Genomic DNA, 12,725 nt, shown 5'->3' with positions numbered 1-12,725 from the left:
CTAGCGGCTGCTTTGGTTCACTGGAAAGGTCTGCGCGTACGTCCTTCATGCGCATCCCAGGCTTGTAGGACCCACCTGCAATAACCTTTCCAGTTAATTAATCTTATGAATACGATCTTATTGCTGTTTCACATTAAGCGCTTCTCTTGGGAGTTTAAATTAGTGTGAATCATCCCAAAATGATTTTGCCGATCCGGGAATGCTGAGATCATGATGAGGTCAGTATAGAGGAGGGTTCGTCATCAGTGTCTCTCAAGGAGAAAGCCTCTGTTCGTCTGCGCTTTAATAGTGGAGGAGAACGGCGTTTTCAGATCGACTGTCTTCACCTGTCATGCCTCGTCTCTGAATGCGGTTGTGTGTGTATTTGTGGCGTAAGGGAGGGGTCCAGTGGGATGGAGCAGAGTTTCATGCAGTCCGCGATGGCTATGGGTGCACAGTCCAAGAAAGGCTTCTCCAGGAGCATCGCCGTGGAGAGAAAGAACCTCATCACAGTTTGTAGGTGAGTGAGAAGCTTTCAGAAGCCACGAATGTAGGCCTATGTGTGTTGCGATATTTATGGCCTTTAGCGGAGTCTGTCATAAACAGGGGTGCGTCCGAAAAAAAATATTTTTCTGCTTCATTTGTTAATTTAATCCATATAGAAAACGTGAAGAGGCTTGCTGAAAACAAACGTGACGTTTTCACCGAAATCTGCGAGTTTGGAGTTACGTGTTGTGAGGTCTATACATCGTAAACACTGAATACGAAGGTCTGGATTGCTAAAGATCTTCGGCTAACTTTTGTTTACATCGCAATGTGATTCTATAAGCTAATTATGAAGGGTGTTTTATCAAATTCTTTTTGAAACCGGACATTGCACGCGATGTGATTTATCTCTGTTCCCCGGATGATGTCGTTGCTATGACGACAACCTTCCTCCCGCAAGGGCAGCAGGGCCGCTGGGAACCTGCTGTGCTGTACAGAGAATAGGGGTCACAATGATCCAGAACTAAAATTAATATTTAATTCTAAAAAATATTGAAGGGTTTGCATTCCCTAATATTTAATCATTTAAAAGAATGAATTTATAATTTGATAAAACATTTATTGTACACATACATGTTTTTACGTTGTACTTCATTTAAAAAATACTTGCATGTTAGGAGTCAGGGCACTTAATATAAGGTTTTTCTCTCCAGCTTTTGGCTGTCATGTCGTACTCTGTTTATTATACTGCTGTGTACTGAAAGAGTCATTGGCAGGAGTAACATTGCTTCATGTATAACTATGCCATATTATGCATTAAATTATATTTTGTGTAGTTGTGGGTGGGGACACTGTAAATGGTACAGTATATCTTCTTTTAAAAATGATGGCAACAGAATGCAAGGAATGTTATTAAAGGATTAGTTCACTTCCAGAATAAACATTTCCTGATAATTTACTCACCCTCATGTCATCCCAGATGTCCACGTCTTTCTTTCTTCAGTTGCAAAGAAATGATGGTTTTTGAGAAAACATTCCATAATTTTTTCCATATAATGGATTTCATTGGTGGCAAATGGGTTGAAGGTCCAAATTGCAGTTTCAGTGCAGCTTCAAAGGCCTCTACATGATCCCAGCCGAGGAATAAGAGTCTTATCTAGCGAAACAATCAGTCATTTTCTTTAAAAAAAAAAAAAAAAAAAAAAAAAAAAAAAAATTATATATATATATATATATATATATATATATATAAAATAAAATATACTTTTTAACTACAAATGCTTGTCTTGCACTAGCTCAACTCCATGCATTACATAATCACGTTGGAAAGGGCGAAAGTGACGTAGGCGGAAGTACTGACCTAGTGATTATAAAAAAGCAAACATGCAAAGAAAGTCAAATGGCCTTTACAAAAAAAGGTAAAACAACGATGTCAGACAATTTGAAGTTGGAGGAAAAAATGAGATGGAGTTTTTCATCTTACCCTACCTTTTTGAACCGAAGAACACAGACGAGAGCTAACCATGCGTGACCATTCTAATGTGATTACATAATGCCTGAAGCCGAGCTAGTGCAAGATGAGCATTTGTGGTTAAAAAGTATATACATTTTTATTTATTTTTTTAGAAAATGGCCGATCGTTTCACTAGATAAAACCCCTATTCCTCGGCTGATCTTGTGTAGAGCCCTTCGAAGCTGCACTGAAACTGCAATTTGGACCTTCAACACATTGGCCACCATTGAAGTCCATATATACTGTGTGTGTATATATATATATATATGTATATATATATATATATGCTTATAAAGAAGTATAAACAAATATATATGTGTGTGTGTGTGTGTGTGTGAGTGTGAGTGTATACATATTAATCGAAAGAACCATCATGCTTATAAAGAAGTAGAAACCAATTATTTGTAATTGTAACAATTGCATGTTTAAGTTAACTCTTGAATGGTCTATGAAATTGATTCCCTCTATTTAGTTAAATTTTTTCAATATCAGGTGATTCATAACACAGGATAAAAGCAGGTGTAACTACCTTTCAATAATGTGAAACATCACATAACCCAGGTTTGATTCTAAAAAGCCCCATTTAATATATTTTGCCTAAAAATATTCATAGCAAGAAAGCAGGTGGCATTCTGTATTATGTTAACAACATGACAAAATATGCATGTTGTACATACAGTAGAACTCGTACATAATACATGTACAGTATGTGCTTTAATGTATGTCACTCAGTTGGAAGAAGTTGTATCCATGACCTTTTTTATAGATGAAGTAAGAACAATAAGTAGTTAAGTAGAAAATGGCTTAGTCATTTATCAGAAAGATTCATTTAGTGCATTGATCCACACAGTTCAACGGAACACATTCATCAGACCATGACTGGCTATCACCTCACCATTGCTTCTTGCTACTGGCTTTTAACAGTGTATTAACAATTTCAAAGATTTTGTGTCTTATCTTTGTATCTCAATTATTAATATTATTTTTGTTAAATAAGCAGTGTATTAGAATGGACAACTATAAAGAAATTTTCTTTGATATAGATTGTGGTAATGCTTTACCTATAGATTACCTTGTGAACCCGATCTTTTTATAACTATCCCTTGTGAAAGGGAAGTGCACTTGATTGCATTGACTGTGCACTTGTAGTGTACTTGCAGATCATAATAATAAATGGGCACTTAAATGTACTTTAAATAGAGTATGTTTTTTTAAGATCATATTTTTAGCACACTTACTGTAAGTACACTTTGAAATGAACTTTGTAATAATGTCAAATTAAAAGTTTTAATTTAAAAGTAAATTTTTAAATGATGTTTTAATAATCTTTTATGCTTTAAAGATGTACATTTATTTTCATGTGTTGACTAACATACTAAAGCACATGCATGATTTTTATGAATCTGGCCTCTGTGGTTCCCTGCAATCGGCACCAGAGGGCAACATCACCTGAGTCCTAACTCTTCCCCCGGACTTCATTCCCCATAACCCTGTCCCTGGCGCTGATTACAAGCGCACCTGTTGCTCATTCCTGGGACTATTTAAGCCACACACACACACACACACACTCTCACTCACTCACTCACTCACTCACTCTCTCTCTCTCGCTCTCTCTCTCATTGTGAAGTCTTGTTTTGCCCAGGCTGACATTACTGAGCATTTCCCTGTACTACTGTATTGGATACGTGTTTGACCTTGGGCTATTACCTGTTTCATGATTGTGTGCTGCCTGCCTCGACCTCCTTGCTCTGATGTTTGGACTTTCGTTTGTATTGTTTGCTGCCTGCCCCGACCCTCTGCCTGTTCTCTGACTCAGCTTTGGTCTCGTCTCTGATAACCCTGTCTACTGGTGATTTACCCTGCCTGTATTGCTACACTTCCATTTAAATAAAGCTGCACATGGATCCTCACTCCGTTGACCCCTCATTACAATGATGTTATTATGTTAAAATGTTATTTGATAGTACATTTAAAGTTAATATATTTTAAATGTACTTAATACCACTTCATCAATACAAATGTGTATTTACAAATATATTTAAATACATGACGGTCAAGTTTCCATAAAAATGACATTAAACACAACAGTACACTTTAACTATATTTCAAAGACAATAGAAGTAATTGTGGAGTTACATGTGAAGATATGCTTAAGTTCTGCTTAACTGGGTTAAAAAACACACTTAAGTTCAACCAATATGATGTAATATATATTTACTTTAAAACATTTAAATTTAATTGTAAGTAATTAAGTGTCCGAAAACATTACATTCATCTCACACTTAAGTATAAAGTCTTTCTTAAATTATGCTTATTTTTCACTTGGGATTTCAATTGTGGTCCACAATACAGACAACACAGGGTTAGACTTAAAGAAATAAGAAAGACAATGTCTTGGATACAGATGAAATCAACCAGAAAAACAAACCCACATGGTATCAGTGGTGTACTTTAGGTCTTAAAACTAAATGGAAACCAGGTCATTTTTTTCCATATTGAAGTACATTGTATTGTTGTGTTTGAATGGCAGGTTTTCGGTGAAGACACTGCTAGAGAAGTACACAGCAGAGCCCATCGATGACTCATCTGAGGAGTTCATGAACTTCGCTGCTATTCTGGAACACATCCTCAGCCACCGCTTTAAAGGTAAGAACGCGTATCACTATAATTACACTAGCAGTAGACTTTTACTCTATAAGAACATTAAGGACATACAGTATTTAAGCAAGTGATTCAAATCAAGGTGATCTCTCACATCATGTCTTTTGCAGGCTCCGGCAGCTGGTTTGATGGTCAGCGTAGTTTTTGGGACTTTATCCGTCTGGCCTGCAGTAAAGTGCCCAATAACTGCATAAGCAGCATTGAGAACATAGAGAACATCAACTCCTCACGAGCAAAGGTGGGTACACAAATCACTACTTAAAATAGTTTGATAGAATGAGTAAATACCATAATCATTAACGCTTGAATTTAATACACAGACAAAAAATCCACTGTACTTCTTTGTGCCACAGTTATGGTAAGATAAAAGTACATTGGAGTACATTAAGTAAGGTTCGTAATTAAATGGATAGTTCACTCAAAAATTAAAATTCTTTCTTCATTTACATGTTCTTCCAAATCTGTATGACTTTCTTTTTTTCTGTGCAACATAAAAGGAGATATTTTTAGAAATGTCTCAATGTTTTTTTTTTTTTTGTCCATATATTTGAAGAAAACTTGCAAATTACAGAATAACATGTAGTCATGAAATACTAAAATATGATTGTTTTTGGCACCAACATTATAAGAGGACCTTGTAAAGTAATCAAATACCATTGTACGTAAAAAGAATATATCCTTCAGTACCATGACAAAGTACAGTAATTTTTTGTTAGGGTACTATTTTACACATCACTGTATTTCATGTTGTTGTATAAATAATGTCTATTTACAAAACAAAAGTTGTTGCAAAAACGTTACAGAATACTCTGTACTGTATCGGTGAATTGTAAAAATTTTAGGGTTTTTTCCAAAAAAGTAGGATTTTATTCTCATTGACAATTAATCAACTCAACTTTCTTTAAAGGTGTTCATTAATGTATCTGCAGTATATGCATGTAGATGTTTGATATGGTTTGTATGATGAAGCTTGCCTTGACTTGTGATTTATCCGTGTTTTTAGGGCAGAGCATGGCTACGGGTTGCGCTGATGGAGAAACGGCTGTCTGAATACATCGCCACAGCTTTGCGAGATAGCCGCACCACCAGGTCAGGCTGAAAAGGAAAAATTAAACATACTGTAATTAGGGCTGGACAATATATAGAACGATATGATCATGCGCATCTCGTCAGTAAAGCCGGTTCCATGATTAGCGGTAAATCCCCATCACCTGCTTTCAAATGGAGCTGCAGTTAATACACAGAGCCGTAGTTCACTGAGAAGCTACGCTATATCGAGTTCATTATTGAAGATGAATCGCCTTTGATAATGAACTCGATATAGCGTAGCTTGTCAGTGAACTACGGCTCTGTGTATTAACTGCAGCTCCATTTGAAAGCAGGTGATGGGGATTTACCGCTAATCATGGAACCGGCTTTACTGACGAGATGCGCATGATCATATCGTTCTATATATTGTCCAGCCCTAACTGTAATATGGTGCATTTATAATGTGATTGTGTTTGTTTATGTATTGCATGTGTATGTTTGTCTACAGGAGGTTCTACGATGAAGGTGCCATAATGTTGCGAGAAGAAGCAACTGTTTTGACTGGAATGCTCATTGGACTTGGAGCCATTGACTTCAGGTAAGAGGATGGGTAATGGAAGGCCAAATAAACTGAGGAATACAAAACACACAAGCTGTGTTTCAAAACCAACTGAAATGGAACCTGGTAAGTGATTGATTTGGAATGTTTAACATAGGCAGAAACTCTGCACACCACACTCATGTAAAGCATATGATACTTTAATGCAGGTTTTTGAACTGAGCTATAATGTTATGCAATGTAATCAATGTTGTGTAATCCTTGCTGTGTTTGTTGTCAGTTTCTGTTTGAAAGGGGAGGCTCTGGATGGGAAGTCTGAGGCTGTTATTGACTACACTCCATATCTGAAATTTACGCAAAGGTGAAGAACATTTATTCCCTACAATACAACAGTTTCATACAGGGATTGGTCTGGGTTTAAATGTTTAGATTTTATTTACATTCCTCTATTCTAGGGGTGCACGAATAATCTTGTTTTAATAGTATTTTACTTGTTCTCTCAATTAATTTTGCATAATCATTGGAAATATTGTCCCTCTGGTTATTTGTTCCAAAAAAAGTTGTTTTCATTTGACATTTCCGTTAACTCGCATTGGTAGCGCCTCCACATGCTTGGGGTTGCCAGATTTTGAGAATTTAAAATCCCCTTATTTCTCTTTGATGGATAAATTCTCTGCCCAGTGTTTTACTTAATCTTCCCATTCATTTTTGAGAGAAGCCCTTTTACGGTTATGCCATTTTTTAATATAATGTAGATAAACCCTTGTGTACTATTTGACAATCTCTTGACTTATGTGAGTGCAATAATTCTGATGTTAAAGAAATATCTCAAATGAAACAATTGGGATTAATAACTGCAATTATATTTTTGGAGCTAAATGGTCATTATTATCAGTTGTAACCATTATTGTGCAGCTCTACTCTATACTAATGGAATGCTTGTTGTTCATATGGTTTCCTGAAAGAATACAAGTTAGACACAGTTATTGGTGGGTGGTGATATTTTCACTTTAGGCAAATATTGGCCAATTAATCAGTTATCACTAATTGTAACTATCTATAATCTGGTTATGTGGTCATTATCATAAAATAAACTCTGGATGAACATGGGGATGATGACCTGTGGTGCCAGATAGCTATTCCAACTTACTATGAAAAGAGAGACCATGATGTAATACGAGACATTTGAAAGTAGTGCTTAGGGTCAGATTCATTACTATGGAAAAATATTTGACCACTTAATGCTGCTCAAATTGACCAGAATCAAGTATTCTGCTCTGTTTTCGTGGCAATAAGATGTTGTGTTGTGTTCGGTTCAGTTATGATTATCTTAGTGACGATGAGGACGGTCAGAGTGTGGACAGCAGTAACAGTGATGACAGTGTCGAGCATCCGTACATCCCTCTGGTCACAGATGAGGAGAGCTGGAGGAACAAGTGCCGCAAGATGGAGCAGAGGTTCAAGATTGTGAATGCGCAAAAGGTTAAACACACAACAAAACAAGAGTTCCTATATTGGGTGAGTAACACTCAAATGAATATGTTGTGCTAAAGTGTATATCTTTTTATTATTTGTGTTAAGGGGTACCTTGAGGAGCTGGTAAGGCTGCGGGAATCTCAGCTGAAGAATGTGGAGATGGAGAATAAAAAACTAGCAACCGGACTAGAAGAACTGCAGCTGCAGAGCCAGAAAGAGAAGAGAGAACTGGAGAACATCATACTGGAGCTGCAGGAACAACTGTGAGAGAAACACACACACACACACCACTGATTCTTGAGACATGAAAGTTTATGGAATTATTTTGGATTAATCTGTTCAGACATATTCACCTACATTCAGCTTCTTCTATTTTTCTTATCACTCAATATACATCAAATCTGTCTGATTCAAAAACATGTACTGTAAAAATAAATATGTAAAAAAACACATCCAGCACATCTTAAGTCCACTAAAACTACTTCATATTGGTTAAATCATGTAGAAATAGTTCTTTGAAGTAACAATTGCAGGTTGGCGCTGCAAAAGCAGTGTAAAATGAAATGTCACATTTTGCATTTAGAACATTCTGATGATCATCTCTGATTCATTTCAAAGTATTGCTATTTTAAAAGTAATGGCTGCTAAAAACAGTGGAATCTGTGACACACACGTACATAATAAGTCCATAATATATTTTTGTCTTCAACTGTATCGCAGGACAAGTCTGATTCCAGGCGAATCACATCCGCTCTCTAAGGATTTGTCAATCCCTCTTGTTAACCAATGGCCATCTCTCCAAAACTACAACAACCAGGAGGACAGGAAACTGTACCACAGGTGATTAGTGGCTCCTTTTCATGTGGGCTAACAACTTACTAAAAATCCCAGACATTAGCCGACTAACTTGAATATTTCTTCTTTCAAGTTGAAAATTCAACAGCAAATACAATTATTCTGTTGCTGTTGGTCTGTTGTTGTCTTTTAGGGGTAGTTTTCCAAGCCCGGAACCACATATAAGCTTAACCACAGATTCTCAGAGGACAGAAAGGAAAATGAATGGAAAAGCTTGGTGCACAGCAGGTATACCTTAAAATCCACCCTACAACAAGCTGAATTTGGTACTGTAGCTTTGTTTTGACTTCACTGTCAAGTTCAAGCTGGTTTGGGTGGCTGATCAACTGAGCTACAGTAATAGGTTTAAGATGGTTAAGCAGGTTTTTGAAGCATGGTAGCTAGTTTGTTGCTGGACCAAGATGGTGTACTAGCACTGTGTGCCCAAAAGTCTAACGTTGACAGACTTTTGACTATCAGTAAGAGGTGTGGTCCTCTTTACAGCTTATTCTAGCAGGAATTACCCACTTAGACAGGAAGAGACTAACTTACCATATTGTGTTTACACACTGTTTTGTGTCACATTTACATGGAATGGTTGTTAATACAGTAGACTGGCATGGAAAAAACAGAGTAGTTACCCATCATGGTAGTCCAGCTGAACAAGCACCTAAACCCGCTTTGATAAGCCAACACCCTTCTAAAAACCAGCTACTACTGTATGTACAGCTACCACTTCAGACAATGAAATCACAACTGACAACTCATTTTTTTTTTAAATAAATGAATTATCCATGCACATCATTTTTTCATGTGCCCTCGTAATCTTTCACCCAAATATCTTTCTCTCCCCCTCCAAAAATATATTTGCTGCATCTAAAATCACATACTCTGAGTAGTTTCTTCTTTTGAATAAATACTTTGCGAAAAAAGAATGTTCTTTAGTATGATTATGTGTGGTGTAAATGTAATCCTGACATACTACGTTCATCATGTTGTTAAGGTCACATGACCTATCAGCATCAGTCATGTCACTTCACTGCCATTCATAAATCCTCTCCTGTAGCCTCATGGGATAGTAAAGTGTCCATCTGATGCACACTTTAGAATCTCGCTGGAAGTAGTAAATTATTCTGGTACTTTTTGCCAACTGCTTCATGAATTCTTTGAATTCTGAAATGCTACTATTACAAATACATTTTTGCCTACTATATAGTAGGGAAGAATGCAATTTTGGATGCAGCCCTCTTCTCCTCTCTGTTGACATGTGCATCGGTGTGAGGGCTGAAAAATTATTCCTCCCCAACAACCTGTCACTCACAGTAGCAATTAGAAAACAACAACAATCCTACAATCTAATTTACTGCCAGTGAGCAAAATCAAGTCCTGCCCACAGTCGATTCATTCTTATGTACATCACATTAGAGAAAAGACAAATGCTGTTTCATGTTGACTTTAATGGGTAGTTCACAGTTTACTTACATGTCACATCATTGCAAACCTGTTTGATTTTCTTTTCTCTATGGAACATAAAAGATGATATTTTGAGAAATGACACAGTAGGATTTTTTTTTTTCTATTTTTCTCAATGGTAACCAAAATAGTAAACAAGATCTTCTTTTGTGTTCTGCAAAAGAAAGAAATGCATAGAGGTTTGTAATGACATGAAGGAGAGTGATGTCAGAATTTTCATTTTTGGGTGAACTAACTAAGTTTGTTGTTCTAATGCTAATGCTATTATTGGTGTTCATTAATGATTCCAATTTCTTCCGTTTTCATTTCAGAAAAAGAATACACTCCCTCTATGTTAGGCCTATGTGGTTCTCTGTCCTCTTTACCCAGCTGTAAGTCCCTGCCAAGCCTGAGGTCGACAGAGTGCCTGGTAAACATCAGCGCAGAGCCCAGTCCTGCTCTAACCCCTAGCTAGGGACCTCCAAATGAGACCAATTCAAGCAGAGAGAAACTGCACTGTCAGCTAAGACATCCAAGGATATTATGGCTCAGCTGCAGCCTGTGTAACACCTGTTACACTAATTCTCACGAAAATATCATTGATCAAATATAGCTAGAATTCTTTAGTTATGACGGGAGATATTTTCCATACAGACCTGTTAGAGCTTTTCAGATGAGTGTATCTCTGAATGTCTTTGCTGTTCAAACCTTTCTCCTGGCTTGTTGTGGTAACCAGTGAAGGCAAACTGTGGACTATGCACTGACTGACTTGAGACCTGATACCAGTTTTCATTACAATTTCATTCAGTCTCAAAGCCCAACACAGCTTTCCCACATTCTGTTGCCCTTTAAAATCTCTCTTATGGGAACATAAATACAAAACACATACAAACAAAACCATACAGACACTTACAGTCAGAAATTAACCATGAAAAAATGTGTGAAACAAAGCATATTATAGTAACTAGTTAGTATTTTGACATTATCATCACTTTATTTTTAAAATTCTCACATTTCAACCATCTATACATATCTCTTCTGCCAAACCACATGCAAGAACTAAGAAGATAAACAAGAGGATGTGTATGTCTTTACAGTCTGCTGTACAATTACAGAGGTAATAAAATGAAAGACCTTTCTGGAATAGCTGCCTTATTCCTCTTTTCTTGCCTCTTGAAGTAACTTTGAAGATGGGATCACTGCACATGATGGTAGTATACTATTACGAAATGACTGACAGTGCTGGACGTAAACAAATGGACCAGTATATATCTGCATACTGTTGTATTGTTCTGTATGTTTGACATCTATTTGTCTTCTGTTGTTGCATCATTACAATATGTCTGCAGTGTGTGGACCTCTGTCATTTTCAGTATATTAGTAGAAGATTTGAAACCTTGTATTTATTTTAGTCGCATTGGTATCATATAAATCTGGTAAGCTAGATTCCCCCCCTCCATTGTCAGTGTAATTGAAAGTCTATTTGTTTGAGAGTGTGTGTCTGTGTTATCTTAGACAGCTGTTTACCCTCAGTTAGCATTATTTTGTCATTTAAAAAGCCATGGGAAACTATGCTGTTCATCACTTAAATCGCAATAAAACTGCCTTTTTTGTCCTAATGTGAGTCATAGTTGTTCACTCTGTGTTTATTGTTCGTCTCTTCTGTTTCACTGGACAGCCACTCTCTAAATGTATTTTCTTGTTTTAAGGACTGTAACTTGACAAGTGATTGATACAAATGCCATTTTTAGAGTGTTTTTGGCTGTAGTGTATATACATTATACTGTAGTTTACGGGTATAGAAACTGATGGTAAGATGAGAGATAGTAATAGCTGAGCAGGATAATGAAAGAGAATGAATGCATGAATTAATAATAAAATTAGTTTTTTTTTTACTACAATACTTAAAATTCTCTGTTGACAAGGATCCGCAAAAATGACTTATAACACTGTATTTTGCATGCCAGGCCAGTAGTTGCCAATGTTACTTTGTAAAGATACACTATGCAAACTTGTAACGCATGCGCATGATGTCACCATTTTCACAAACATCGCATTTTTGTAGTTAATGCAGATGATAATGGTATCATTTTCAAACACTAACACTAACAAGTGTTTGCAGAAATACAGACAAAGTGATGAATAAAGTTCTAAAGCTCAAAGTTTCATAATAAATTCCCACAAGGCAGGTGAACAGGCAATAGCAAAACATAATGGTGACCAGACAATGAGTGACTGCTTAAACAGGAACTCAAGGTAATTAATGATACACACAGCTGATACAAACATGACTAAGGAGCGGCGGGAAAATGAACAAAGACACAGAAACTAGTGAATGCAAACTAAGTCCATGCCAACTAAACAAACTGAACATAAGTGTGACAGAACGTCCCCCTCTGGCAAGGCTTGACCTTGTGCCATAACAATAGATGAGCAGAGGGAAGGATGGTGGGGACTTTGGAGGGGGGCGAGGAGATGGCGAAGGGATGGTAGTGAGCGGATGATGATCCCCTGGTGGCAATTGTGGAAATAATCCACTGGCACAGAAACAGAGCCAAACAGTGCCAACAGCCCAAGACAAAGCTGAGGAGGGAGGAGCCAAGATGTTGGGACCTAGGACAAAGGCAAAGCTGAAGGGAAGGAGGAACCTGCTGCAGCTGTAGGGGTCGAGGGACGGAGCGCAGCGGACGGCCCGTAAGTCTGTGGCAGAAGTAAAGTGATTACTGACCAAGGGGG

At 37.1% G+C, this 12,725-nt stretch overlaps 1 protein-coding gene across 1 annotated transcript; it reads left to right on the top strand.

The window, feature by feature from the left end:
- On the top strand, positions 1 to 11,613 carry rundc3ab (RUN domain containing 3Ab). The gene is made up of 12 exons (XM_019112038.2): positions 1 to 218; positions 377 to 499; positions 4,509 to 4,624; positions 4,750 to 4,877; positions 5,643 to 5,728; positions 6,177 to 6,266; positions 6,508 to 6,588; positions 7,547 to 7,709; positions 7,809 to 7,966; positions 8,424 to 8,543; positions 8,692 to 8,786; positions 10,322 to 11,613. Exons 1-12 carry the CDS (start codon positions 211 to 213, stop codon positions 10,462 to 10,464), a joined length of 1,311 nt encoding a protein of 436 aa, XP_018967583.1. The 5' UTR covers positions 1 to 210; the 3' UTR covers positions 10,465 to 11,613.
- The last annotated feature ends 1,112 nt before the right edge of the window (positions 11,614 to 12,725 follow it).

The sequence above is a fragment of the Cyprinus carpio genome, chromosome A12 (genome assembly GCF_018340385.1).
Source record: "Cyprinus carpio isolate SPL01 chromosome A12, ASM1834038v1, whole genome shotgun sequence".
Classification (NCBI taxonomy): domain Eukaryota; kingdom Metazoa; phylum Chordata; class Actinopteri; order Cypriniformes; family Cyprinidae; genus Cyprinus; species Cyprinus carpio.
The sequence above is the reverse complement of the archived record's forward strand: the minus strand, read 5'-3'. Positions and strand labels throughout refer to the sequence as shown.

What these genes read in the sequence shown, in the direction of transcription:
- rundc3ab (XM_019112038.2), top strand. An exon ending in CCTCAGCCACCGCTTTAAAG is followed by an intron (nt 4,625 to 4,749) that starts GTAAGAACGCGT and finishes TGTCTTTTGCAG; the next exon opens with GCTCCGGCAGCTGGTTTGAT. An exon ending in CGAGATAGCCGCACCACCAG is followed by an intron (nt 5,729 to 6,176) that starts GTCAGGCTGAAA and finishes GTTTGTCTACAG; the next exon opens with GAGGTTCTACGATGAAGGTG.